Source organism: Pseudonaja textilis, chromosome 18 (assembly GCF_049901715.1).
Source record: "Pseudonaja textilis isolate UNSWEBS1 chromosome 18, rPseTex1.2, whole genome shotgun sequence".
Classification (NCBI taxonomy): Eukaryota; Metazoa; Chordata; class Lepidosauria; order Squamata; family Elapidae; genus Pseudonaja; species Pseudonaja textilis.
In genome coordinates, this window is record NC_142007.1 from 24,249 (window position 1) to 52,140 (window position 27,892).

General features: G+C 55.2%; 2 protein-coding genes and 2 long non-coding RNA genes across 7 annotated transcripts; 2 read left to right on the top strand and 2 right to left on the bottom strand.

Moving 5' to 3' along the window:
• The first annotated feature begins 388 nt into the window (after positions 1-388).
• PDPN (podoplanin) lies at positions 389-7,777 on the top strand. Of its 3 annotated transcripts, XM_087915027.1 has the most exons (5): positions 389-629; positions 2,930-3,024; positions 3,721-3,805; positions 5,628-5,733; positions 6,632-7,777. In XM_087915027.1, exons 1-5 carry the CDS (start codon positions 560-562, stop codon positions 6,636-6,638), a joined length of 363 nt encoding a protein of 120 aa, XP_087771153.1. In that variant the 5' UTR covers positions 389-559; the 3' UTR covers positions 6,639-7,777. The 3 variants fall into 3 exon arrangements, with proteins under 3 accessions (XP_087771153.1, XP_087771154.1, XP_087771152.1); XM_087915028.1 differs by lacking the exon at positions 5,628-5,733 and having other exon boundaries at positions 411-629; positions 6,632-7,762; XM_087915026.1 differs by lacking the exon at positions 6,632-7,777 and having other exon boundaries at positions 411-629; positions 5,628-5,743.
• LOC148124435 (uncharacterized) lies at positions 1,677-2,728 on the bottom strand. The gene is made up of 2 exons (XR_015739860.1): positions 2,341-2,728; positions 1,677-1,831 (listed from the first exon to the last, which is right to left on the bottom strand). It is a non-coding gene; the product is annotated as an uncharacterized LOC148124435 (long non-coding RNA).
• On the bottom strand, positions 3,822-9,821 carry LOC148124436 (uncharacterized). Of its 2 annotated transcripts, XR_015739859.1 has the most exons (4): positions 9,748-9,821; positions 5,225-5,903; positions 4,538-4,794; positions 3,822-4,316 (listed from the first exon to the last, which is right to left on the bottom strand). It is a non-coding gene; the product is annotated as an uncharacterized LOC148124436 (long non-coding RNA). The 2 variants fall into 2 exon arrangements; XR_015739858.1 differs by lacking the exon at positions 3,822-4,316 and having other exon boundaries at positions 4,522-4,794.
• On the top strand, positions 9,821-27,593 carry PRDM2 (PR/SET domain 2). Its single transcript, XM_087915025.1, is given in 9 exon segments — positions 9,821-9,890; positions 10,535-10,605; positions 14,065-14,182; positions 14,956-15,059; positions 15,288-15,440; positions 18,572-18,698; positions 22,506-22,622; positions 23,168-25,561; positions 25,564-27,593. Coding segments are annotated over 8 exon segments (5,052 nt in total). The 5' UTR covers positions 9,821-9,890; positions 10,535-10,596.
• The last annotated feature ends 299 nt before the right edge of the window (positions 27,594-27,892 follow it).

Genomic DNA, 27,892 nt, shown 5'->3' on the forward strand with positions numbered 1-27,892 from the left:
AAAGGACCTGCTGACCTCGGGGCTCATCTCCTTTTTTTTGGGGGGGGGGGGGGAGTGTCAGGATAAGCCAGGTATCTTTGTGTTTCCCCACAGACTCCCTGCCTCTCCATTCCGGAGCCCCTTCCCCCTTGCCAGAGAGAGAGACATCCAGGAAAGCTGCTCCAGGGGGAGGGAAGTTGCTCTGGGGCTGGTTTTTATCTCTGGAACCCCCCCCCCCCACCCGCAATCCATCCTGCCTGCCTGCCTGGAGGGGGGGAGGGGGGAGTGGTCTCCTTTCACCACCCAGGAGGATCTTCTGAATTTCCTGTAACATTAAACCTGAGGCATAGGGAGGGCGCAGGCAGGGCCCGACCCCTTGGGACCCCCCTGAACCCCAGCCCCCCCAGTTGCAGGGTGAGGAGTAAGATCCCTTCTCGGCTGCGTCCATCCCTCGGCCAAGGTTGCCGCGGCCGGCAGAGCAGAAGAGCCGCAGCTGCAGCCTCTCTGGCCAGACAAGGCAGCCTGTGGGGGAATTGGATGAAGTGAACTTCTTCACTTCTTTGGCAACAAGAATCCAAAAATGGCCATTAAAATACAGCTCCTAGTTTTCCTCGTAGCCAGAGTGGCCATCTGCACCTTGGCCAAGGAAGGTAAGGACAGCCCTTGAGGCACGGTTCTTGCGTGGGAAATTCTGTATTTTTGGCAAAATGTAGGTTTATTTTCATCCCTCCTTGAATGTTCAGGGCTGCTAAGCATTGTTGAATCAAATTGTAAATGCAAGTTTTAAAAGAAGCCAAAACAGTGTAAGTGTCATAGTGATATAGAGTTTAGTCAGTGGATAGGATAGGATAGGATAGAACAGAATTCTTTATTGGCCAAGTGTGATTGGACACACAAGGAATTTATTTGGTGTAAATACGTTGCATGGTATAAAAAAGTTGCGCATAGAAGTTTTGTTTTGTGACTATCTCCGGACAGCCCCTAAAGTTCTTCCCTTTCAAAAGACCCCAGAACAGCGGGAGGCCCACCCACCCACCAAGCGTTTTGTGGGAGAATAGGAAAATGAGCAGGCTAGCAGAGGTGGTGGTTTTGGAAGAGAAATGTTTCCATTTACTCCAGGAAAAACAATGTTGCTTTCAGTCCCCATAAAGCCAGACCAGTGGGGAGGAGTCGCTGGCCTCTGTTGCTGTGGCTACGCTCCCCTCCCCTCCCCAGCCAGGGAATGGAAGCCCCCTTTAGCCTCACTGTGAGAAGAGTGGCAAAGACCAAGATGGGGCAGGAAGCGGGCGGGTTCGATAACTTATTATTATCGAAGTTAGAAGCTAAGTGTGCAAAGTTCGCACCTGCAGGGTAATGATGCCAGCCACACATCGCCATTTTACCACCAAATCTTGGGGACGGTGCATATTCAGGCTTTGGGTTCAGAAAACTGCCCGGTGGTGATTGGCCACTTCTGGAGTTTTTGGACCACTGTGATTGCAGACCTTGGAGCCATGTCTTGTGCCAACCTCAGGCCATCAGCTTCTACCACAGGGAGTGGGCAAGTCCAGAGAACTGGGTCAATTAATTACACTGAACCACAGGGGCAACGGGGTGCTTTGCAGAAGACAGAAAAAGGTGCTTCCACTCCAGTTCAGTCTCAGGCACCAACCAGATCAGAGGGAGGTTTGGTCGCAGCCTGCGATCATGACCCTGAAAAGGCGTGAGCTTTGCCTTCCTCCCCAACCGACTCCAGTCCAAAGACGACATTTGACTCCGCTCTGTCTGTAACGCCCAAGGTCCGTCCTTGTTAAAGGTCAGGTTCTTAGTTGCAGGCCAGTTCCTGACCAGGCGGGTGCTCCTTGGCAGGAGGCTGTGCTTGGTCAGTTTCTGGCCCTGCGGAGGGCAGTGAGTCACCACCTCTGCATCTGTTTCCCACAGAAGAGGAATGACTCTTAAGACAGAAATGAAACTGCACCACATCAGCCAAGGCTCTGCGGGATCCAGCTGGCCTCCTCACAACCAAATGGGCACCAATTGCCCTGGTGGGAGTGCCAGTGCCTAATCAGTCTGAAAGTTGTCCAACTCACCCAGAGAGAAGCTTCCTCGCCTAGCCTGGGACTCCACCAAAGGTTAAAAAGAATCCGTTGGAACGCTGCCCTTTGAAAAGCCCCTTCCTGCCCTGCCAGGGCTGGGCCTGACAAGGGAGCACTGCCTGTCCCGAAGCCCCTCTGCTGGGTCACCTTTGCTTCCCAGAGAGAGGCTGGGAAACCGGCTCCTCGTCAGGCTGGGGCCAAGCGACGACAGCTGGGCAGGGACGCCTTCCTCTGAGAAAATCCGGGTTGACCTCGGTGGGAAAGCCACAGGAGCTCCCAGGCTCACCTGGTCTGGCCTCAGGGCACAAGGGGAGTCCCCCAAGAAAAGGCTCCATGCGTGCAACACCCCCCCGCCCCACCTGCCCCTTTACTGGAAACCGGCTGCAGAAAACACGCCGCATGAAACTGCCAATTAGCTACTGAGTGAAATGCCTTGCCCGTCAAACGAAGGAGCTGGTTCCTTCCAGGTCTTCTCTTGGAAATGCCCACTCCCACCCACCCCTTAGCCCTTCTGCAAAAACAGCCAGGAAGAAGAGGAATGCCAGATGGGGAGGGGGCATCTGTCAGAAACGATGGGAAGGGCGTGCCTGGCCGGGGGAGGGGGGGCTTTTCAGTGGGAAGAGGCAGGACTGCTTCAGGGAAGCCTCTCCCCAAAGCTTGGCTCCTGGGCTGCACGGGGCCCTCTGCTCGTGGGAGCTCTAAAGCCCCCCGCTTCCCTCCCCAGGCCCAGGGCTGCACCAGGGAGCAAAAACACACCCCGGGAGAGGCTCCTCCCTGGGCCAGGGACCCGCAGCCCCTCCAGAACATGAAAGGTCTGCATGCCTGCCCCCCCCCCACCCTCCTCTCCCTGGCGACTCCTCTTGTCTCTCCTTCAGCAGCGACAGCACCAGAGGAGGAGGAGGAGGAGGAACTGGGCAGAGCCCTTCTGGGAGCCAGCGAGGGTCCAGACTACTCCGAAGTGCCCACTCTGGTGAGTCCCCCTGCCTTTGGCACAGCCTGCGCCTGCTCACTCATCCAGTGGCAGCAGCGGCAGCAGCGGGCGAGGTGGGCAGGGGGCACAAACTCCCACGTGGCTCCCCCCCTCTCCTCTTGGCGGAGGTCCCACGCCAAGGCTTCCCCGGTGGCCAGCCAAGCACTCCGGTCGGTGGTCATGGCACCCCATCAGGCCACTCGCTTACAAGGGCACTGCGGTTTTCACACTGGCAGCATCCCCGCGGTCACGTGGTGGGAATTCAGGGGCTTGGCAACTGGCATGGACCAATCACAGTGGCGGCATCCCAGGGTCAGGTGGTCCCCCAACTGGCTGCCAATAAGCAGAGTCAAGAGGGGAAGCCAAATTCACTTAACAACTGCAGGTACATCCTGGATTTATTATCCATTTAATCTTCTGTTGCATCTGCCCGTCTGACTTCATGGACCTGGACAAGACCGCAGGTGGTGGGGTCTCTGCGATGGCCTCTGTGCCTGGGGAGCCCCTTCCCTCACGGCAAAGACCGTTTTAGACCCGCAGTGCCTATCCTGGGGAAAGGCTGATGTATGACGGTTGCTGTCGATCATTTTCATCTGCTGCCACCCTCTTCCTTTGGCCAGGCGGTAAAATGAATAAGCCGCTGAGGCCAGCCCCGCCTGCAGCGTGGCCCCATTAACAGACAGCTGTTTCTTCCAGGAACTGATGACCCCGGACGGCACCTCGTCTTCCAGCGACCTTGGGGAGAACACGACGGATGCAGAGCTGCCCACAACCTCTGAGGGTATGGGGGTGGGTGGGTCTGCATGTGGGGTCACGGTGGGGATTCGTAAGCATGAAAACGTTTTTTTTTTAAATAAGAAAAGCCACCTGCCACCAAAACAGCCTCTCTTGCTGATGCTCTGTGAGATCCTGTTGACAAGGCAGCCCGAGTTAAGGGTTGCATAACAGGCCAGGTCAGGTAATGCCCAGATTAGCCAGCCTTCCTCCGTCCCCCGCTTGGGGCAAGCTGGCCCTGTGCCAGCCCTGGCTCCAAGGTCAAAAGGGGTCTGCCTAGAGAAGCCAGGGCGCGGGCGTGGGCTGAATCTCAAGGAATGTGCTAAGAGAGGATCAAGTGGCTTTCTTGGATTACTACAATCCTTACGTGAACCTGCTGCCACCCTAACCAGTGCAGCTCCTCCTCTCCGGTAACAGGAAACCAGCAGTGTCTCCTTGGCTTTCCTGACGAAGCGGCCTCCTCCTCCTCCTCCTTCCTCTTCCCAATTCTTTACGGCCATGACCCAGCAAGGCAGCCGCTGATTAAAGAAGGGGCAGCCAACAGATTAAGGCAGTGACCCATGGCCCTCCAAAGGAAGTCGAAGCAACCCTCTTAATAAGCAAGCACCTTGAATTGTTTTAGGATGGATTGTCGGGGTCTGAATTTGAGAGGCAATTGAGAAAAGCTAGTTTTGGCTATTTATTTAAATGGATTAAAGTTGTATTTCTGCATTTTTTTAAAAAAAAAAACAGAACTTACACCAAGAAGAAAGGGTGTGGATCCTAGTAAAAAGTTGACTGGGTTTTCCCAGGCATCGCCGGTTTCCTTTTCAAGCCTTCAGCCAAAGGGCCGTGCCTGCTCTCCTCCTCTTCCTCCTCCTCCTCCTCCCTTGAAGAAGGGCCGCCTGGGGAGAACCCTCTTCAGACAACCTCAACCTCCCCAACCCTTATCCAAACTTTCAGATACCTTGTTGAGGGAGGGAGTAGGGAGTTTCCAAAAGTGCGCTACTTTCTTGCCTTTGAGGATGAGAGAATCGGACAATAGTATCATTTCGTGAACCTCAGCTGACTAATAACGCGGGGTCTGCAATACAATGCTTGACCGGCTTCCTTCTACAAAGCCTCCCCTAGTAGCTCGCTATGGCACGAGGTCAGCAGCGCAAGGCAACGTTTAGGCAAGAGGCGTTTAGGCAAGAGGCATAAGCCGCCGTCCAAAGCAGAAGAGAGGCTCAAAGCCAGGCTCCCCGGGGCAAAGAGGAGGATTGGCAGGAAAAGGCTGACCTCACGTTTAGTATGCAGCCCAGCAGGAGCCAGGAGGACAGGCAGGCCCTAAGCAGCAAGGCCAGCTTCTTCTTGCATTGATAGCACACTCCTGGGGGAACTCAAGCGAAAGCACACACACACACACACACACACACACACACACACACACACACACAGAGCTTACCTTGTAACCTGCCATGGGATGGGGATGACTGGATGACCTCTTTCCCTGGCCTGGCAGTGCTGCCCCTTGGGCTACCAACTCCAGCTCCTCCTCTTCCTCCTCCTCCAGGGTGTGCTTGGGAGCGTCCTGGCCCGAGACCAGCACAGGCTTGTGGCCCCGTCTAAACCTCTAGAAAGGTGCTGCCCATCCCAGCAAAAGCAGGAAGCGGGCTGAAACGGCGGCTCGCTTCTTTCAAAGGCCGGCCTGGGTCAGGCATAGGATGATGAGATCCGCCCTGGACAGAGGGCACTGGGAGAGAGCCGGTGTGCCTTCTCCTCTGTGTGGAGGTCATATTCCACCCACGAGTCCTTCTTCCTCGGCCTTCACAGTAGCCACTGCTTGTCTCTCTGCTTTGCCCCCCCAGACCACCTGGAAACGGTCACCTTGGTTGGCATCATCCTTGGCACCATTGCAGCTATTGGAGTGGCCACAGGGGTGGTGATCGCCCTCGCAAAGAAACTGTCGGGCAGGTACTCCTAAGTGCTCGGACGGGAGAGGAGTGGGGTGGCCGATGGGAGGTGAGGGAGCTGTACGAGAAGCCGCCCTGCTGATCTGTGTGAGATGGAAGACCCCTCTCCTCTCCCGCTTCTCCGTGGCCCCCGTGGCTTGGCTCTTCTTGCTTCTAAGCTCCCCCAGCCACCTGGGATGAAAACAAACAGCCATTACTTTTATAAGCAAGGATCTCCCCTTTGAAACCCTGGGCTCTCCCCGCCCCCCCCCGCATTGATTCCCCCCTTGCAAAGGGAGCCAGGGTGGCTTACGAGGTCCTTGCCTTCCATTTCTGAGCCCTCCTCCTACAAGCTGCAAGGGGGACCGGCAACGGTGTTTCCAGGAGCCTCTTCTGCCCGCCCCCCCAGCTCCCCAGAGGGGGGAGGACTTTTCTTGGGGGGGGGGAGGAGGAGGAGGAGGGAGAAAGAGCCCAGTTCCAGAACTGCAGGATTCAGTGAGGCGGCCTCAGGAGAATCCCACCACTGTCTGCACATCCATCAGCAGATGCAAATCCGTTCAGCTTCTTCAAGAAATTCTCAACTCCCCCCCCTCCCCCCGCCAAAAAGCGACTGCCTGCTGGAATAGTGGAAAACTGGTGGTTTGTATTGGAATCCAGCCCCACTGACACTAAATGGCACGTGCTAAACACTAACAGGCAAACAAACAAACAGCCTTTAAAAGGTTGGTTTTATTGTGGCTTCAAAATCAGAACAGACTTTGGGCCGGTCCTTTCCTCCCGGCCAGATCTACCTCACAGGGATGTCGCGGGAAAACTAGGAAGGCAAGGACTAAGTGACGTATAGGCAATCCTGAACTCTGAAAGCATAATTCTGAGTGGAGCCCATTTTTTTTTTTCTTCTCTCCCTCCTTTTTTTCCAGGCCTTAAACCTCACCGAGGAGGGGGAACCTTTGCTTCATAAAGCCACCTCTGGCATTAGCCCCAGACGCTGATCCGTGGAAAGAGAGACTACTGGGTGTGTGATTGGCTTATTAGTGATTCCAGTGTTTCCTCACAAGGAAGAACTCTGCCCAGTCAAGCACATTGCCAAGGAAGGAGGAGAAAAGACTTTTCAACAACAACAACAACAACAACAAAAGCCCAGCTGTTTTATCTCTTTGATCCTGTTCACAGATAATGCTCTAGTGACACTATGCATGACTCCCCCTGTGCCATGTTCTCCTCTTGGTTTCCGCTGTTTTGAATTGTTCCTGCAACCCATGTGCTGCTACTGTTTGGGCAAGAGATTGGAGTGCCTCTCGTACACAACCGGGACGCACTTCTGCCGCCTGGACATCCTGCCCTTCGAGAATTTCAAGCTCCAGAAGACACAACAAAAAGACTCCCAAGTGTGGCCTTTGACTCCGCCGCAGAGCCTTCTCACCTAAAGAGGCCACTTTCTTCTCGACTGGAAAGGATCAGGGCTGGCCAGTTATAGTGAGCTGTTACGTCTGCCATAAAGCGAGAAGTGCACATTTTGCTTACCCAACAATGGAGAAGGACAAAAATTTGAGGGGAGGTACTGATAGGGTCTCTTCACTGCCTCCTTTCTGCTGGGGAGTCCCGGTGCAATCCAAGCACCCCTTGCCACCTTCCCCATCACATGAATTTTCTTAAGGAATATTTTAAGCATTTTTTTTTGGTGACAGCAGACGCCAAGTGACATTGAACATGAAAACGAAAGTTACTGTGTGCAACCTTCCGCTTAGTCTGTGCATCTACTTTTGTCCCCGTAACTAATGAAAGACTGGGAAATACAACACAGTCCCAGCAGCCTCTATTTCAGCATATGCAGCTTGCAACCAATATTACGGGGGGGGGGGGAGGGGGAGGGGAAGGGTTGGCTTATCCGCCCCCCACATCTAAAGCCAAAACAGTAAATTGTATGGAACATGTGCTGAAGATCTGTAACAGCAGGGGTCACCTCTTATAATGACAGAGCCCCTCCCCCCCAAAAAAAAAGGCAAAAAGTTTTAGGCTACTTTGAAAGAAAACATTTTTGGAAATAAAACCTGTAGTAAAATTGGATAAAGGCAGCGTTGTCTTCTTTTTTAGGAATTACTGATGTGGGATTTTGTTTGCTAAAGCTTGGATGAAGAGGGCCGGGTCTGCCTCCTACCCGATCCCCCGAGCAGCTCCTGCCTCAGCAGGCTCTTTCCTACTCCCCTCCTGGTGGGGCTCACGAGTCCAGGAGTCTCTGCCAAGGCAGCCCTGACCAGCAACTTTGGGGCTCAGGGAGGCAGATAAAAAAGCACCTGAGACAAAGGAACAGCTGACATCATGTAAGTGGGAAACAGGCCAAGAGACGCTGTCCATTTGTGACATTGTCTTACAAGCATCTGAGGGGGTTAGAAGAATTCACAAAAAAGTTACCTTCGTTCCATGTTTTCACTGCTTTTCTGCTCAGCTCTGCCTTGATTCAGTTTCTCCTTAAGTCCAGGTTAATCATCAGGACTTCTTCTGGGACAGGTGTCCATACAGAACCTCCAGGGAACCCACCCCTTGTCCCGAACTTTTTGCTTCCCACAGGTGCACATCTGGCCTCCTCACACTGAGAAATCTCCCTGGCACTTTCCGGGCAAAGGCAAAAAAAATCTGTACTTCTTGCCAGAAACCGATTTTAGGAATCCAGTGGAACGGACTGTGATCCCTGGATAAGCTGGTTCATCTTTTAAGGCATCAGAGTGAGCCTTTAGTGGGCAGCTAGCTGTTCCTGTACAAATCGCACCACTCAGTTAGTGTCAACCTGAGTGAGCTCTGGGGTAATTTAACACAGCATGTGAACTCTCTCTTTCCAGTTACGCTAGGAAAAACGGATTAGGTTCTGCAGGCAGGTTAAGCGCTTTTGGCAGAGGCAGCCAGGTTGGTTCTGCCAGGAAGGGAGGGCACACAATAAAGACAGGGGAAGGGACGGGACGGGGCTCCCACGGAAAGATTGGATCTGGGCTAGTACTGCAGCACACGAGAATGGTGAATAGGAAAACAGTGTCATCATCTGGCAGCCCTGGAACTACTGCCTGGGCTCTGATTCAAATTACAAAGAGAAAAGTTTACCGCTGTACCACTCTGTTAGAAAACGCATTTTCGAAACGCTTTGGTGTGTTTTTCCCAAATCAGTCCTCCTCGCTCTTCATTTCATCATCTCGGAGGGAGACAAACCGCTCCCACCTAAAGATGCAGCTGAATGCTCCACTTCCTTCCATCCTGCTCCAGTTTGGGTTCGATCTACATTCCTCTCCTCTCGGTTACCAGTTCAATGTGAATTACTCCAAACTTTCATAAATTGCAGAACTCCACCCTAGGTGCTGCCTAGTTGGTGGGGATACAGGATGTACAAGGCTGAGTTAGAAACCCTAATTTGCAAAATGAAAGAACGAGCCTTGGGCAAAACTGGCCTCTGGCTGCACCTTTGGCAGCTGGCAGGCCTAGCCTGAGCTTTAATAAAGCCAGGGCAGGAGAGCAGACTCGCTTTCTCTCTGCTGCTGAAATTCTGTCGGGGGGAACTTACTTCAGCTGGCTGAGACCCAGATGGGCGACAGACCGATTGGTCCCCACTGGGGGCTCCTCCAGGGACCCCCGCCACCCGCCTTGAGACCCGGGGCGATGGGGATGCTGCGGGAGGGCCGGGGTTTGTCCCCACCAAGGAAGAGAAATGGACCAGGAGAAGCCCGGATCATCATCATCATCTCCTCCTCCTCCTCCTCCTTCTTCTTCTTCTTCTCGGCCTCCTCGGGTGGGAAGTCAAGGGGGCAAATGGGCGCCGGTCTCAAAACAGGAGGGTCTCGGGGGAAAGCCGGCTGGGGGACTCTGGGCCGGGCCCGCCTCACAGGGCTGTTGTGGGGCGTCCCTCGCAGGGGAAGGCCTCGGAGGGAGGAGAGTGGGGAGGGGCAAACGCTGCTGCCCCCGCCGCATCAGGGGACGACACGGGGGCGGAGGAGAGAGAGGGGGGGGCTTGCGGGAAGGGTCTCCCTCCCACTCCCAGCCCCAGGGGACCCACCGGCGCCATCAGTCCTTGCGGGGCCGTTGTGAGGCGGGAGAGGGGACAGGGCTTCTTCCCGCCCCAGCGCCGACGTCACTTCCGGGCCGCGGCGGCCAAAATGGCGACGGGGGGGGCTGGCCGGGGCCGGGTGAGTCGCGCAGGTGAGCGCCCCGCCCCCCCCGTTCCTCCCCCCCGCGGGCCAGGAGGGGCGTTCGGGGGGATCCCTGAGGAGGGGAGGGGGCACTGCCCGGGGGCCCGCGGGGGGCGGGCAGACGGGGCGGCCTCGGGGACTGCGCTGCGAGGGGCCGGGGGGGGTGAGACGGAGAGACCCCCTCCCTTGAAGTCCCAGCCACGAGGCGGGGGTGGGATGGAGGGGCCTGTGGACCCCATCGCCTTCACCGCCAGCCCCCCCGCCCCCCCTTTGGGAGAGACCCGGTGGCGGGGGGGCTGCGGAGGGGGGCCCTCCCCACCAGGAGCCCCTGGAGAAGCCGGGCCGGGTCGCCTCCAGCCGCGGGGTCGGTGGCGACGAGGCCCCCAGGGCCGCCCGAAGCTCAGCCTCCTCCACCCCCGAAACCATCCCGGGCGCCTCTTTGCTCTGGAAGGAAGGAAAGAGAGAGACTGTGTGCGCGCGCGTGTTGGTTAGTAGGGGGGAGGAATTGCTGAACAAATCACTCCCTTCAAAGCACTAAGCAAATCTTGGAAAAAAATTAATTACATCGATATGAATAACGGTAGAGGCTTTTACAATTACTTTAATTATGTATTTAAATGTGCAGGTATGACTGTTACCTGTTTTCCATTCTAGGTTTCATGTAATCACAGGAATTTCCTTCTGTTTAACTTCTCAGATTACGTCAGGATTTCAGAATGAATCAGGTAAGTTAAAATGTGAGACTTTCTCAAAATTATTTCTACATTGACTGATTTTCACTTGATTGTGTGTAGACATGCGCTCCTACTAATCTACATCCAGATTCATTTCAATGGGCCCTTTTTCAAGTACCCTTCTCCACGAAAGCTTGCTTTATGGTAGATAAATAACACTTCCTTCTTATGTTAGTGCAGGGAGGTAAAATGCATATATTTTAAAAGTAGATCTGTGTGAGCCTCAGCGCAGACACCATCCTGGAATAGTTCTTTAGCTACAGGTTCTTGAAGGAGATGGTGACAAGGATCCAGTCCCCTTCTCTCTTCTGGGGCACCTTCTTCAGCCACTCTGCACAGGAATTCAGCCTTGATTAAGTCTCCTGCTTGCCTGCCTCGTGAGGCTACCTTTGCCAGGACTCTGATGAGCGGTGAAGCTCCTTGTTGTGGAAATCCTGGTCTGTGGACACCTCCCCCCTCCCCAATACTCAAGCAAGTGTATGTTTGTGGGAGGGCTGTTACAGCCGATCAGTCCTTCTTTTCTGAAGGGTGTGTGTGTGTCTGCCTTCCCACATCGGTTCACTGGTGCATTGATTGAATCTGCTGTTTGGGAGTGGAGAGAATGGGGGCTCTTTGGGGGCAGTTGTTAGTCTCCTAGGTGATATTTGTACAGGTATTGGGGAACCTTTGGATTACTTAAACTGCTTGTGGGAGAAATCTTCTCCTGGAATAATTCGGGATGGCTGCATTACATAACAGCTGGATTAAATGCCATGGGCCAGCAGTGACACGCTCCGAAGGGTAGCCGATCTTGGTCCTTGGACTGATGTTTTTGCTTGGCCTGTGTGGTAGAAGTTGGAGGCTTGTCTCTGTGGGGATAACAGCTAATTTCAAATCAACTTGGGGCTCATTTCAAATCAACCAGGGCAGCAGTTTCTGACTAACAAAAATCTAGGATACATTTGTGCAGAAGAAGGGGAGGGAGAAGCAAGTACCATGTTTTAAAGAAACCCAGGGAAGGTCTTTTTATAACTCTTCTCTGCAAGTTAGGAATAAAGGGGTCCCACCAGGGTTTTGGGCCTGGAGTGTGTGTGTGTGAGTGAGTGAGTGTAGGCGGCGCAGCCATGGGATGCTGCAAGGAAGAAACCTCCTCTGGCAGCTACTGTGCTGGGTCATCTCTTTTCTTGACCATGTAAAACTTCAGACAGCCTTCAGCCTACTCTCAAAGACCACCTGCAAAAGAGCAGTGGAAGCTGCTTTCCAGACCTCTGTGCACCTCCTCACAACTGGCCGGCACGGGTGACCGCAACAGAGAGTTGTGCGCTTCTCAAGCTTTAAAGAAAAGCTCTCCCGTCCCTGCTTGGAAAATTAGTCACAGCAGGTGCAGCTGCTCAGATTTGTTCAGGTTTGGCCAGTCTTTAAACCAAACCACAAGGAGCTTCTAAACTCCACGTTGATTTACAAGCCAGCGAGATGTTCCTTTGCCCACTGCTGGGTAATTGCATGTACTTTCTGAGGAGGCCATGCTGTGACTTGGAGCTGGCTTGATCTCCGGAGGGTCCTCAAGGTTGGTGTGCCTCCAGGCCCTCCAGTTTCCAGGCTCCCCCAACCGTCAGAGCTCTTCTTGGTCCCTCTTCGCATTTCCTTCATGCCTCTCGCCTTCCTCCTTGCCGTTTCTTCCTTTGTGCCCTGGGCCTCCGCTGCATCTCTCTTGGTGTCGCCTCTCTGCTTTCGTCCCAGGGACCTATCTCTGCAGCTTGGGACTGCTCTGACCACAGAATCCCCTTGGCATGCGGCAGGCAGGACTGCCTTTGCATTCACACCTGGCTTTGATCTCAGCATGTCCATTTCACTGGAGTTAGAAAGTAAGTAAGTTGTTCAGCACCAACTACATCGTGTTCTTTTCTCCTTTTTACAGTGTCCTTTGTTGACAACTTGTAATGCCAGGTCTGTATACAGTAACCTCCTGCTTCTCCCAAAACATCCCCAAATGCCCCGTCTTCCATTCTTTCTTTGCTTCTAAGTGCTGACTTACAACTCAGCTTTGCTGTTATCCTGGTTTATTTGAAGGAGGCTTGTTAATGTCTTACTCCACAACTCTTGGAGGAGCCTTGCTTAATGAACAAGTAGGCTCCAAGATTTTTAGTTGTTGGGTGATTATGTTAAGCATGCTTCCCTGTAATTACCTGGGACATGAGTAGGCAAAGTAGCATCCCTAACCGTTCTGAATGGCCCCACAGACCCCCATATTGAATTACAATAAAAACTCTCACAAGATCATCCAGCCTCTGCAAGATGAAAATATTTCTGCAGGGGTTAGCGTTAGGGTCTCTGCCGTCCTTTTCAAAGTAGGCCTCTTTCTCTGAAAGTGAGAAACTCCACGCCTCTCAAAAAGACCTTCCTTCCCACAGCGTCTGACTAGGGCTCAGAACAGACCACTTGTTAACTGACAATGATTTGAGTCAGAATGTGGAATTGGGTTGCCTTTGTTCTTATAACCCAGGGATTGCGGCAAAGCAGAACGTGGGATCCAGCTCATGGATGCCAGCCCCCTGGTATAGATTGGTTGGTTTACATGAATTGTAAACTTTATCTTCTTTTTAAAATACACTCCTGAAATTTTGCTTTGGTGTGAATGGGTGATACAATTTATTTAAGGACACACACATACATGTCTACAGGAGAAGGTTTCCAGGAGCTGTGGCATTAAATCCGAAGGCCACACTTGCGGTATTTCAGGTGTTTTTAAAGAATGTGTGGTGCCTAAACGGCGGGTGGCTTTGTGAGCCAAGTTCGGGAAGGAAGGGCGGTGCATGCGGGGGGGCAGCTGTCAGGACCTGCTTAGCCTAATCCTGCTTTTCCTCCTGCTGACGTTCCTCGTGATGCTTGCAAGGAGTTTATGTTTGAAAGATAATGTTCAAGGATGTAGTTGAGCCCCCGAGGCCCAGAGCGGCTGACCTCTCCTCCCAAGCGCCTGAGGGCAGGACAAGAAGCCACTGGTGGAAGATCACCATAGAGAGAGCCAGCCTAGAACTCAGTCTGAGGGATTTTCTGACAGTGAGGACAGTTAATTAGTGAACCGGGTGAAGTTGTGGATGCTCCGTCACGGAAGGTCTTCAAGAAGAGGCTGGACCCCGAGGTGCCTATTGCTGCTCTTGCTCACCATTTACACAGCTGCCCCTGTCACACACGGGCTGTTGAGGGCCTCATCAGGGCAATCTCTGTGCAGCAGCCCCACATGGGGCGGGGGAGGGGGGCGGGCGGATCTGTCCCCTCCTGCAGGAGGAACACCTGAAAAGGTAGATGGCCTTTCTGTTTGGGAATCCAGAGCCAGGGTTGGGATGCCAGGGATTCGAGGGCTGATATGAACGGGAGAGGCCTGCCTGAGGCTCTGGGTGTGGCCACCAGTCGCTGTCTCCTGGGCTCAGCTGGGCCGACTGTTTTTCTTTTCTGTTCTGGTTCCCTTTGTAGAACTCAACCGGGCCTTCAGGATCAGTTGAGACTTTGGCCGATGTCCCCGAGCACATCCTCAAAGGGCTTCCGGAGGAAGTGAGGCTCCTCCCGTCCACTGTGGACAAGGCCCGGCTTGGTGGGTGAGCCCAGAACAAGCGCCTGGAGCAGGGGGAGGGGCGGGGGGGGGGCGAGGCAGGTCCTTGGCAGGGTTTCTTCCTGCAAGCATCGGGGGGGGGGAGGTGCCCGGGGTTCGGCTTGGCCCCTTGGATATACGGCAACTTGAAAAGCTGGCAGGGGTGTGATTCTTCCTGTGTCATGACTGTGCAAGGATGAAGACCTCACAAATTATTGTCAGCCTGTATTTAATTCGTTTAAATTTGATCAACATAGTTTTCACCCATGTGCTCCATCCACTTGATGAGTGGTGGGCCTTGGCGGGAGGATGTTGCCCTCAAAGCAACCAAGGATGCCCAAACTCTTATGAAGGCAGGTGCAACCCACAGGTGGAGGAGGGGGGGGTGGAACAGCCTGGGAAGACCATCTCTGGGGAGACCAGCAGCAGCCCCAAGAAAGCCTTGGAGTGGGGGGTTCTGTCCCAGCTGAAGCTTAGATTAGGCCCTTCGCGTGGTCTTGGACCCACACGGACCACTCATTCCTCTGGTCTGTTTTGTGGCCATAGCTTTGTGCCTTGCGGCCTTCCCCTTTTCCTCCCTCTTTCCAGGAGCCCAAAGAGCTCCCGATCCAGAGCGGAAGGCCACGGGCGGGCCCCCAGCAGAAGGACACTGTTTTGCTGTGGGCTTTGGCAGGGAGGAAAGACCTTGCAACGCTCAGGGTCTTGGCCCCTTCACCAGGGCAGCCAGCCGAGGCTGGGGAGGGCTCACCACTCTTTTCTCTTTCTTTGGTCTTCAGGTGTCTGGGCCACAAAGCCCATTTTCAGAGGCAGGAAGTTTGGCCCCTTCGTTGGTGACAAGAAGAAAAGGTCCCAAGTCAAAAGCAATGTGTACATGTGGGAGGTAAAGGAAAGCAGATGAGAAGTGGCCCCTCCCTTCCCAGTGGGAGGGTCTCGGGGGGGAGTAAGCAGGAAGCCCAGGGAAGGGGGGGGGAGAGAGAGAGAGAGTCTGTCCTCCGGGGAGGGCCCCCCGCCTGTTTTGCCCCTACCTTGATCCCAGGCCAAGGCTCTGACCATCCCTTTCTCTCTCTCCCCCTTTCCCCCCTCCCTTCCCCTGCTGCAACACTTGCAGGTCTATTACCCAAACTTAGGGTGGATGTGTGTGGACGCCACGGACCCGGCAAAGGGGAACTGGTTGCGTTATGTGAACTGGGCTCGTTCAGGAAAGGAGCAGAATCTTTTCCCGTTAGAAATCAATCGGAGCATTTACTACAAAACGTTAAAGGTAGTGGTGCTCTTCTCTGTCTCTCTCTCTCTCTCTCTGTCTCTCTCTCTCTCTGTCTCTCTCCCTCCCTCCCTCCCTCTGAGTAGGTGTGATAAATTCTCTGCTCTTAAATTCCTTGTGAGAAATGGAGGAAGTGAAAGACAGATGGTGGCTGCTTCCATTGGAGGAGGGTGGGAAGAGTCCAGTCGTTTTCAGCCAGTGGGCTGCATTTCCGTCTTCTTCCCTACCAAGAGGCCTCAGCCAGGAATGTTGTCACCAGAAAGCATGGAACATTTTTGAAAAGGCGCATTTAATGTCTTTGGCTCTTGGAAAGGATTTTAATGGATCAACACGGTTGCCTGGCAAAACTTTTAAGGCTTCGGTTTTGTCCCTTAGAATCTCCCCCAAACGGAAAGGATCAGTCTGATCATTGTCAGGCTTTTAAGGAGCATCCTGGGTACCTTCAGCTCCTGGAAGGTTTCAGGAATCCTGTCTGTCCTTAATCCCAAACAAGGAAACTTCTTCCCAGCCCCCTCGGAGAGGGAGGGCTGGGGTTTCCCTGTCGGGGAGTGGCACCTTGTAATTCCCCCCCCCAGCTTGGATGGAACCAGGTGAAGGCCCACTCAGCCACCCGTAGTTTGCTCTGCCCCTGACTGGAAAAACCGATCCTGCTTCAAGATGTAGTGTGTATTTTCAGAGGGATGTTAGGGATTTTTCCAGCAAGGATTCCAAGGAGGGCAGCCTTTTGAAAATGCCTCAGATGTCAGGGCGCAAGGAGAGGCTTTCAGACAAAAGCTGCTTCAAGTATAGCAACATGGCCAGATGGGAGAAGCCCCTTTTTTTCCTGCAGAGCCTCTTCTCTGACCTCTTGCCTAGCTTGGCAGTAGAAGAGGCAGCCCTGCGTACCAGCAGTTCCCTAGCAGCCTTTCTTCGCTCGCCTCCATTCTGGGCAGCCGGTTTGAAACCGGCAAGGGGAACCGTCGATTTCACACCTTTGGCTTTTGCTGGCCTCCTAACCGTTCCCCTTGGAAGGCTCGTTGGCCTGGGATAATTAACAGCAACGGGGGTTTTATTTGCATTTCCTGGGTGGGGGATTACAAGAGCCTAAGCAGGCACAGAGTGAGGAATACCCATCAAAAGCAATGTGTGAACGCTGGCTGCCGTGAGCTTGCTATGCAGACAGTCCGGTGTGTTCCCCATGAGGGAACACTGTTTACTCTCTTGTGATCCCTTCCTTTCCAATCACTCTGCTCTACTGGGGGGAGGGGGCGGGGGGGGAAGGGAAAGAGGAGAAAACCAACCGGTCAGGCGCAGGACAACCACCTCTACTGACGGCGATGGCAATCACTTGACTGAGGGATCCAGTCACATTGGTCCTAATGTGACTTTTTCAACAGTGTCATAACTTTGAATGGTCACTGAATGAGACAGTTGGTAAGCAAGGACTACCTGGGACTTTTTAAAAGGTGAGGCAGCCATTCATAGGCTCCTCACTGTTAACTTCCTTGATGTCGTTTTTGTGGCCCCCATCTTTAGTTCTGTGGCAAGTTCCTCATATAGTTTCTAAAGTCACCACCATTTCCCCCATGGGGGGCAGCGCTCTAGGTCCGAGGAGGATGGAGGGTGGTTTTCAGAAATGGTGAGGCCACAGGCTCTTGGTCTGCTTCCGTCTTTCCCTGCTACGTAGCCACCATTCGGCCTCTTGGTAATTTCTGTCCTGACAACGTTTTGTTTCTTCTTACAAGTGAGAGTTTGCAGGAGTGTTGATGCTGCCTTCCTCACGGAGTGACTCCAGGAGCCTCAATGTCATGTATTAAACCAATCTAAGTTTTTTTTTTCTTCATGCAAACATAGTCCCTAACAAGTAGCTGAGCATGTTTACAATCAGAATCATTTTGATATTTGTGCGAAATGCGACTTTGGTATTAATATTTCCTTTTGAATACTTATTGAAAGTGATGTGCATGTATTTGTGTGTTTTCAAGGATGTTTAGGCCTTACAAATAAAAACAAACTCTCTAGTTATAGTTACAAGCTCGGTGAAAGTTTCCAAATGTTTCACAGCTAGATTTAAGACAATTTTGAAAACTAAAGAAAGTGGCTTTGGAGTGTAAAGATTCTGGCATATCTTTTTTTCCCATTTGAGTGGTAGCCATTATTCTTTCGTCGCCTTCTCTTCTCTCCTGAGTGTTTTCAGACTGACAAACTGAAGGGTAATTTTGTTTCAATCTGATTTTTGGGAGCAAAATAGAAGGCTGGGCTTTGATATGTGGCGGAAGGAGATTTGTGGCTCAGATGTCGTCCTGCCAGTCATGTTGGGGAAAGGCTGGGGTGGGGGGGAGAGGCTGACCTTGCTTTAAGAGGGTCCTGCAAGCCTTTTTATGGCAGGGGCTGGGGGGTAGAAGAGACCCTGCTCTGACTGGCAGGAGGGGCCAGGGTGGGCGAGCGGCCTTGACAGCACAGGCAGCCTTCGACCCAGCAGTTCCCGCCCTGGGGAAGGTGGAGCGTTTGTCCTTGCGGGTGGCTAGAGAGTTGATCTCTGCCAGCTGGGCTTCAGCCATGATTGGTCTGTGGGGCTTAGATGACAGGCCCAGCATCCCTGGTTGCCTTTCCAGAGTAGGCGGGTGCCAGGGCAGGAGTTCAGCTCCTTCCTTGGGCTGGGCAGCTGAAGGGAAGAAGCAAGCAAGCAGGCTCCCTCCTCCTCCTCCTCCTGCTAGGATGACTCAGCCGGGAAACATTTGGGCTTTCTTCATCGTGCAAGTCGCAGCCTTGTGCTGCGGTCCTCCTTCCAGCAGAGGGGCTGGGTGCGGCTCTCCTCCCTGGCTCGGCCTCCCTCTCTCTCTCTCTCTCTCTCTCGCTCCTGCCCTTTCTGACGCTGTGATGCAGCACGGCCAGCCCGCTTGCTTGCAGCGAAGCCAAGTCCCCCAGGGTTAAAGAGTCCTTCCTGTTTGGCTGGCCAGGCCCTCCTCGGCAGGCGGCCCAGGGAGCGACAGGGGCAGCAGCTGTGCGTGATCCTCCTGGCCCTTTGGCCACCGGCCGCCTGCCTGATTCCTCCCCCTTCCTCTGCGTGGGTCGGCCGGTCGTGGGTGGGAGGCTGGCAAACAACCTCCGGTGTGATTGGTGTCCCGCTTTTGTCTCTTTCCTCCCGGTAGCCAATTGAGCCTGGGGATGAGCTCCTGGTCTGGTACAATGGGGAGGAGAACCCGGAGATAGCAGCTGCCCTGGAAGAAGAAAGGGCCAGCCACCGCAACAAGAGGAACTCCCCCAAGGCCAAGAAAGGTAAGGCCCTCCTCCTCCTCCACCTTACAACCCCCCCTCACCCGCCCCCCCGACCGGCTGCCCTCCTCGGCTGGGTGGGTGGGACGACTGACTAGCACTCTCCGCCTCCCTCCCTGCCAGCAGGAAAAGGCAGCCAAGCAGGAGAGGGGGTGAAATGACAAGTGTGTGTGTGTGTGTGTGTGTGTGTGTGTGTGTGCGTGCGAGCTGGCGCCTCTGCCTCCTGTCTGCTTCTGCTTGTGAGATCAAGAATGGCTCCACTCGGTGCAGCTTCCTTGTTCAGCCGGCTCTGGGTCTGCCTTCCCCGCTGGGCTCCGTCCCCTCCCACCGGCTTCCCAGCCCCGTTTGCCCCTCCTTGTTTGCCCCCTTCGGTCCTGGCAGCCCTAAAGCAAGAGGTGGGTCCCTGGGCCCAGAAGGAAAAGGCTCTTGTAACGCCACCCACAGGGAGGGAGGGGGGGTTCAGGTATTCGGTGGCCCTTTGGGGACGCTGGGCTGACATTTTCCCACAGGAGCAAAAGGGGGCCGCCCTCCCTCCTCCCCTCTGGCCCTGTTAAGGACCCCAGATTCAGGGTGCAAATAAGATTTCGGTGCCTGGCAAACTCCAAGGGCCGGATTTGCACAGGTTGTGTGGTGAGGATCCCATTTCAGGAGGGTGTTGAAATTTGGGCAGTGAATCATCCCACGATCCCAGCGGAGCTGCTCTCAGTGTTGCCCTCAAGAAAATCAGTTCTACGTTTCTTCTGAGCGAGAGTCTTTTTGTAGGTCTGAGGCTGCCGGGGATCCCAAAGCCAAAAATCACAAGCCTTTATGGGGGAAGTGCAAAAAGGAGGGGGGGGGAGGGAGGAGGGGAATGTTGTTGAGGACACGGTTTAGTTGATGGTTTTGTTTTTGTTTTTAAGTCAGGGAAGGCAAGAAGATTGAAACTGCAGCCTGTTATTTTTGTAAGGACTTTTCTAAAATTTTGGTGGCAGAGAAACGGAGAATCCAACATTCTTGGGATATCCTTTTTCTCATGCATTTTCAAACCTTGTTTTGTGCAGTGGCTGAAATCTCAGGGTTGCTGGGCGCTCACCGCCTGTTCTGACAAGGGGTCCTGCTGCACGTCGATATTGTAATGGCTAAGCCTGTGCCGCCCCCCCCCACCCCCGTGCAGCGCCTGGTGGCTTCTGCATTTCCCCCGTACCGGGTGGATCTGGAGACGCTGTCTTAGACCTTCAGATAAGCGGAGGGATTTTCTTAGCAATAGTCCAGCCTTTCTAAGGCAGTTTTCAAGGTCCTTTATGGGAGAAACAAAACAGGCCGGCTGAATGTAAGGTAATAGACGGTGTTCAGCCGGTAAAAGACAGCAGGATTTGGCTGCCCCGTCCTGTGAAGAGATACAGCTGAATCTCTCGGCGGTCTCAGCCGCCTCCCATCTAACCTCAGTGGGTGAGTTGAAACCCAGGCCAAGCTACTGCGTGATTTTTGAGATCACCATGTGGGATCAGGCTCACGCAGAGGCTGGCTGAGGAGGAAACGGCTTCCGTTGTCTCTTTGTCTGGACTCAACTATGCAACCAGCCTAACATAACCGTATCCAGATCAGCCAGTTGGTTGTGACTGGCCTCGAGTCCCTTGTTTTATCTGAGTTGGATGGGCTGAGTTCATCTCTGTTTCCTCACCAGGCAGTTGGACTTGTTCTCAGAAGAGCCTTTGTGCAGTTGCAACTTAAGACCTGAGTGCGAGCTCAGCGTTTTCATTGAGGAAGCACTGCAGAATTGGTGGCCTTAGAAAGTTTTTTAACCGAGTGCAGCCAGCATAAAAAGCCCCACCCCTCCCAACCAAAACAGGCAGGAGGGGAGCCGAACGACGGCAACACAGAGCATCGGTTGCCAGAGAAAACAGGGCAGGTATCTCCGGCTGGTGCTGTCACCCCTCCTGGGTGGCGCATGCCAATGCCAAGGGCTTGTTTTATCAGCAGTGTCTTTTTGGAAGGAAATTCAAACCTTCTCCAGTCATTATTTAGTGCAAATAATGTTGCGTAGGAGAAAAAAGAGGGACGCACTGCCTCTCGTTCACTTTTTCATGCAGGGTTTTGACTCTCTTGGGCTGTGTCACCCAGGAGGAAGACTGGGAGGCTGGTGACTCTGTTTAGCTCTTCTCATAAATTTGCTTTGGAATCCCTGAATGGTCCAAGCCAAAAATAAACAAACAACCCCCTATTCTGCTACTCTTCCATATCTTCAGTCTTTCGTCTGAAGTGAACGGTTCCAAATAAGGATGTGGGACTTTCACAGTAATTAGGGAGAAACAAGAAGTAATTTACTCATGGATAATTCTTCCACCTGTTTTTTTTTTCATTGCTCGTGGAGTTTTTCAAATCAGTGGCCTTATCTTCAATAATTTCATAGTTTTCCCCACTTCATTCACTCAATATTTTAAAAGTCCAGGCTAAGGAAAACGGTGAGGAAAGCTCCAAATCCGAAGGGCTCCGGACAGCTCTGGACCAAGACTTATCCTTGGCCCATGGTTGTGCGCCGTTGAACCCCACCTGAAGGGGAAGGAGGCAACCCTAACCACCCACCCTCTGCTGCCAGGAGGGGTTGGAGTGGAGAGTGGACAGCAGGAGATCCGAGCCGGTGGGGCTTCACCTGACGCAGCCACCAAGGTGGGGGAGGGTCGTGCCCCCTTGTGGCTCCTGCAAGGCTTATGCTGAGAGCACACAGGGATGGGCCACTGGGGCCACACGGGGAAGATGGCAGCCGTGTGGTGAGCGTATCCTGTCACAGAAGCCACTGGCCTTGGGGAAGGTGGAAGGGACTTTTGCCCTCCTCCAGCCCAGAGGTACAGGCTGGCCGGAGTGTATCTTTCTATCACAGCAGGCAGGAACCACAGTTGATCCAGCAATCCCATCTTCTTCTTCATCGTCATCATCATCATCATCCCAAGTAGTAGTGCCCCTGATGTTAGCCCGGCCGAGGAGATGCTTGTTGCATCTTTGTGATCACATCGACACAGTTTGTGCAGCCCGGCTAGCGAGAAAGAGAAACTTTCTGCTTGCTCCTTGGACTCTGATTGAGTGGATCTAAAATTACAGTTGCTCTCAAGTTGTCATTCTGGCTGTTTTTAGTAAGCAGAGCAGCTGCTGGCTGAATCCCGGCGGTCAGGGTTAAACCTACATTAAGGTCACCCGCACCGAATGCCAGGATGGCTGCTTGAAGGGCGGGTGGGGTGGCGTCCTCCCTTGCAGGAACTGTTGAGCCTTCACCTTGCCCTACGCTTTAGGAACCCTGGGGAAGATCGATCCGGCGCGTGACACTGAACCCTGGATGGATTAATGATGGTTCCTTGAACGATCATTGTGCACTGTGCTGGGCAGCCCTCAGCATAGCCTCTGGGTCTGGACCCCTGGCTGAGCTGAGCCCAAGTGGGAATGGTTCAGAGAGAGGTGCCCAGGGACCCCCAGCAAACCTTCCCGGTGCTTTGCTCACCGGTTAGATGGCTACTCCAGAGGGGGAGGGGGTCTCGAAAGAGCTTTGAAGGAGGGCAACAGGCCTCCAGGGTTTGGGAGATGCAGAGACTCCTGTCCATGGTCCACAGAGCTGAGTGTGCGGCCCTCCCACAGGTGAAGTGCTAAAGAAGCTCCGGCAGAGCCTTAAGAGGTGCCTCCTGCGCCACAGACCTTGGCAGCTGGCCCCTAGCCAGCATCAGCACCCTCCTGCTTAACCAAACGTGGCCACGTTTGGTTGCTTGGTGGGAGCCGGGGGAGACGGCATCAAGAAAGAAGCTCTCCATTTAAACATCAAGTTCTTCCTTTTCCTTTTCTTCTTAGCAAAGAAAAAAGCCCCCGAGGCTAAAAACAAAGGAAAGAAAGCCAAGGATAATAAGCGGAAGCTGTCTTTGGAGGGTCTGGATTTGACCCCTTTCGACATGAGGGAGACCAGAGAAGGTAAGGAAGGGGCTGCCTGTCTCCTGCCCTCCTTCTTAAGGGACTGGGGGGGAGCTGAAATGGGGAGGCTGTGTTGAAGAGTCGCTAAGCGCAAGGCAGGGTTGGCATCCCGAGGTTTGGAAAGCACCTGTTCTTTGAAATGCCGAAGAAAATGCACCCCAGGCACCCCCAGTCATAGCCACAGAATGAGCCCCGCAAGATTAAAAGGGGCCGCGGAGGAAACGGGACCTGGTCAGAAACGGGGAGGGGCGGGCAGGATGTGGGGAGGTCAGGGCCATTGGGTACTGCATTCGGTGGTGGTGAGAGCAGGCTCCCATGGGCATTGGACCTAGAGGTTTGTAATGTTTGCAATAAATAATTGTACTGGGTGAGTTTGGGTTCAAAGGGGAAATGCACTGCACCTAAAAGTATTTCTGGCTTGCAGAAGCAAAGCTCCCTCAGACTTGGGGGCAACCCACGGGGAGCGTGTTGCCTTCCAGTTTACCTATTTTATTAATTGGCAAAATTCATGGGCCGCCCACCTGACCTTTTCTTCCATTTCTCAGGCCAGAAGCTGGAGGACGAAGCCCCAACGGTTTCAGCGGTGTTGCCCATTGACCAGGCCGCCATCATCCAGGAGATGGTGAATCAAGACGTGCTACCCAGCCTACTCATCTCCAGCGCGACCTGCGAGGCGCCCACCACGCCTGAGGACCAGCCAGAAGTCGTCCGGTGTAGATCAAGAGGTTCGGAGGAGGGTCTTGAGCAGCAGGAGGAGCAGGACGAGGACGAAGAGCAGGAGCCCCTGGAGGAAGTGGGAGAGGAAGAAGATGAGGAAGAGCCTCAGGAGGAGGAGGAGGAGGAGGAGGAAGAGGAGGAGCGCTTCTCGAAAGAAAATCCAGAGGTGGAGTCGGGGTCAGCGTATGGGGACAGGCTGGTGGTGGAGTCTGCAGAGGAGCAGAGCAGCCTCTCGGAAGACTCCCCCGAAAGCTCCCCCAAGAAAAAGCCCTCGGGGAAATGTCCCAAGGTGAGGGGGGAGCCCAGCACCCAGGGGGCGCCCATGTTTCCCTGCCAACACTGCGAAAGGAAGTTCACCACCAAGCAGGGCCTGGAGCGCCACGTGCACATCCACATTTCTGCCATCAGCCACGCCTTCAAGTGCCGCTATTGTGGCAAGGCCTTCGGCACACAGATCAACCGCCGGCGCCATGAACGGCGCCATGAGGCCGGGCCCAAACGGAAGCTGCTCTCACCCTTGGCCTGTGCCCAGCTGCCCAGGACCAGCCCTGGGGCTGCCGAGGGGAGTGTCCAGAATGAAGCCAAGGCCGGACAGGAGGCCCCTGCCCCGGAGACCGAGAGAGTCGCCTCCAAAACACCACCCCCTCCACTGCCTTTGGAGGAGAGCAGGGAGCCCAGGGAATCGCACCCATGCCAGTACTGCAGGAAAGTATTTGGCACCCACACCAACATGCGTCGGCACCAGCGGAGGGTCCATGAGCGGCACCTCATCCCCAAAGGTGTCAGGAGAAAACCAGAAGAACCCCAGGCTCCCGTGGGCCCAGCCCAACACGCCCCCAGCACGTACCTGGCCAGCACAGACCTGGAGGAGGAAGAGGAGGAGGAGGAGGGCGAGGCAGATGACATCATGGATGTTTCCAGCAACATCTCGGAGAATCTCAACTACTACATTGATGGCAAGATCCCGTCCAACAGCAGCACTAGCAACTGTGAGGTGATTGAGGTGGAACCCGCCTCCGCCGAAGTCTACGGCATCAACTGCCTGTTGAGTCCCGTGACGGTGGAGATCTCCCCCAATGTCAAGGCGGTGCCGGTGCACCTGGTGGAGGAGTCGAAGGAGCCTACTATTGGCGGGACGCCCGAGGCCAAAAAGAGGAGGACAGCGAGTCCCCCGATGCTGGCCAAGGTGAAGACGGAAATGGACCCGGAGCCCATCACGTCGCTGTGTTCCTTGACGATTCCCCTCACCATATCGACCGTGGAGAACCTGCCCTTCCCCAGAGAGAAGGGTGTTTATTTGTCCTCCAAGCTGAAGCAGCTTCTTCAGACACAGGACAACAACAAGGTGGCCCCCTCCCCCCCTTTACCGTCAGGGGAGATCCCAAAGCTGGGGCTCCCCGCGGCCTCCCCTCTCCTCCCGGCCACCTCGAGCAGGTTCAAGCGGCGCACCAGTTCCCCGCAGCACAGTCCGGGCCTTCGAGACCCCGGCAAAGCCAGCGAGGGCAAGCCCGCTTGGACCGAAGCAACCCTGAGTGCGAAGCCTCCCAAGCTGGAGAGGCAGAGCAACTCCCCCTCGTGGACTCTGTCTGGGAGAGAAGAGAGGGAAGCGCTGAGTCCAGAAGAATTCAAGGCCACCAGGGAGTGGGCACCAAGCCCCCCCTTTGGAAATGTGTGCAACCAGCAGCCCTTGGACCTGTCCAGCAATGTGAAGCAACGGTCGACCGGGAAGACCTGGGCCCAGCCATCTTGGGAGTCCGTGCTGGACCTCAGTGTGCACAAGAAGCCGTGCAGCGATGGGGAAGGCAAGGAGGTGACTCCGCCAGCAGGGGGCGCAATCAAGAAGAAGCCCACCACCTCCATGTTGCAGAAGGTCCTGCTCAATGAATACAATGGGATGGGCTTGGGGCCCGAAAGCCCCTCCCCGGACACAAGCCCAAGGCCGAATGCTTGCAAGCTAGCCGAAGCCCCAGAACCGCAGCCTGGCCCGGCTCCCCCAGCCCCTGGGGCAGAGTTCGGCTGCTCTGGCCTCACCGCCGCCGAGGTGCCTTTGCTGCCAACCTCAAGCTGCCCGGCACCATCGGCCTCTCCCTCCCATCCTCCATGCCCTCCCATGCTCCAGGCCCCCACACCTCCCCCTCCTCTCCTTCCCACTGTTCCTTCACCCCTCCCGGAAGACCCCAGCAGCGGCAGCAGCAGCAGCACCCCAAGCTCCTGCCCGTCTCCCTGTCCAATGCCACAGCTCACTCCCCACTGCCCTTCCTTTCCCCAACTGTCTCGGCCTCCCCGCTTCATTCTGTAGAGCCTCTTGGCTGCGCTTCACCCGGGCCACCCACTCTCTCTTCGTCTTCCTCCTCCCCCTCCTCCTCTTTCTCTTCCTCTTCCTCTTCCGCCTCACCGTCCTCGTCTCCTTCCCCGCCTCCCCTGTCAGTGGCCTCTTCCATCCTCTCTCCGGGGGACCAGCTGGAGAATTCAGCCCTCCTGGTGACTTTCAAGCAAGAAGAGGGCGAGGCCAGCGGTCAGAGGCTGAGGGACAGCCCCCAGCCCTCCAGCGCGGCAGAGGCCACCCAGGAGAGCTTCAGCAAGAGCTTTGTCTGCAACGTCTGCCAGGCCCCCTTCCTCGCCATCAAGGACCTCACCCGGCACCTGTCTGCTCATGCCGGGGAGTGGCCCTTCAAGTGCGAGTTCTGCGTCCAGCTCTTCAGAGAGAAGGCGGCCTTGTCAGAGCACCGGTTCCTGCTCCACGGGGTGGGGAACATCTTTGCCTGCTCCGTCTGCAAGAAGGAATTTGCTTTCCTATGCAACCTGCAGCAGCACCAGCGAGACCTGCACCCCGACAAAGAATGCAGCCACCACCAGTTCGAGAGCGGGACTTTGCGCCTGCAGAATTTCACCGACCCCAGCAAAGCCAGTGCGGAGCAGATGCAGAGCCTGCCCAGCGCTGGCCTACAGCCCTCCAAGGAGGAGGAGGAGGAGGAGGAGATGGAGGAGCTGAACGACTCCTCCGAAGAGCTCTACACCACCATCAAAATCATGGCGGCCGGGGTCAAGCCAAAGGGTCCTGACGTCCGCATGGGCCTCAACCAACACTACCCCAGCTTCAAGCCTCCCCCGTTCCAGTACCACCACAGGAACCCCAACGGCATCGGGGCCACGGCCACGAACTTCACCACCCACAACATCCCCCAGACCTTCTCCACTGCCATCCGCTGCACCAAGTGCGGGAAGAGTGTGGACAACATGCCCGAGCTGCACAAACACATCTTGGCTTGCGCATCTGCCAGTGACAAAAAGCGGTACACGCCGAAGAAGAACCCCGTGCCCCTGAAGCAGGCCGTCCGCCCTAAAAATGGGGTGGTTTTGCCCAGCCCAGCTGGCAGCGCCTTCCGCCGCGTGGGCCAGCCCAAGAAACTCGACTTCGGCATGGAGGCCAGTCGGGTGGCCTCCAACAAGCTGAAACTCAGCGCCCTGAAGAAGAAGCAGCAGCTGGTCCAGAAGGCCATCCTGCAGAAGAAGAAGTCGCAGCAGCAGCAGCAGCAGCAGCAGCAGCGGGCAGAGCTCAAGACTGGCAGCACGGAGCCCAGTGCCCACATCTGCCCCCACTGCAGCAGGGAGTTCACCTATATCGGGAGTCTGAACAAGCACGCCTCCTACAGCTGCCCCCAGAAGCCCCCTTCCTCCTCCTCCTCCTCCTCGAAGAAGAAGAAGGCCAAGAAGAAAGCCGGGGGCTCATCTCTTGGAAGCGGCAAGAGTGGCACCAACCCCCGTCGGCGAACGGCCGATGCCGAGATCAAAATGCAGGGCTCTGCCACACAGCTGGGCAAGACTCGCGCCCGCAGCTCGGGGCCCACGGCCGTCCAGCTGCCCTCCCTCAAGCTGAAACAGGGTGTCAAGTTCCCCAAAAAGGGCCACCACCCTCCTCCGTCTGTGGCCAGAAGCGTGGGCCCAGCCAGAGTGGGCAAGGCAGTCCCAGTGGAGGGGAAGCGGAGCAAGGGGGCCGCCAAGAGTGCCCCCCCTCCCGGACTGCTGGGCAAAGCCTCGCGCAAGCTGCACATCCGCATCCAACGCAGCACAGCGGCCCTGGGCGGCCAGAGGAAACCCGCTGACCGGTTCAGTGGCAAGTTGCGGGAAAGGGTGGGGGGGCCCGTCACCCGGAGCCTGCAGCAGCAGCAGCAGCAGCAGGGAACCTCTGCGGAGGCCACAGAGGCCCGAAGGGAGGAGAGCACAGCCAGGCCGGAGCTGAAGGAAACCAGGTGAGCTCCAGAGGGGCCATGTGGGGCTCCGCCTTGACTGGGGGAATACCAAGAAGGGCCCCCAGGTCCTGCCCCAGCCCACAGAGCTCTTTCTTGGGAGGCAGTGGGAGGTGGGTGCCGGCAGCCCAGCAGCCAGGGAGCGGCCCTCTGGCCAGCCAGGCCTGGCCTCCCTGGACTTGCGCTCTCTCACACAGCCCCATCAGAGACCCCCTGGTTGGCGGGGGCTCCGTCCAGTTTGCTTTGCAGTGGCTTGGTTCACACAACATTAGGCCGGAGCCCAAGTCTCGCGATGGCTGGCCAAGG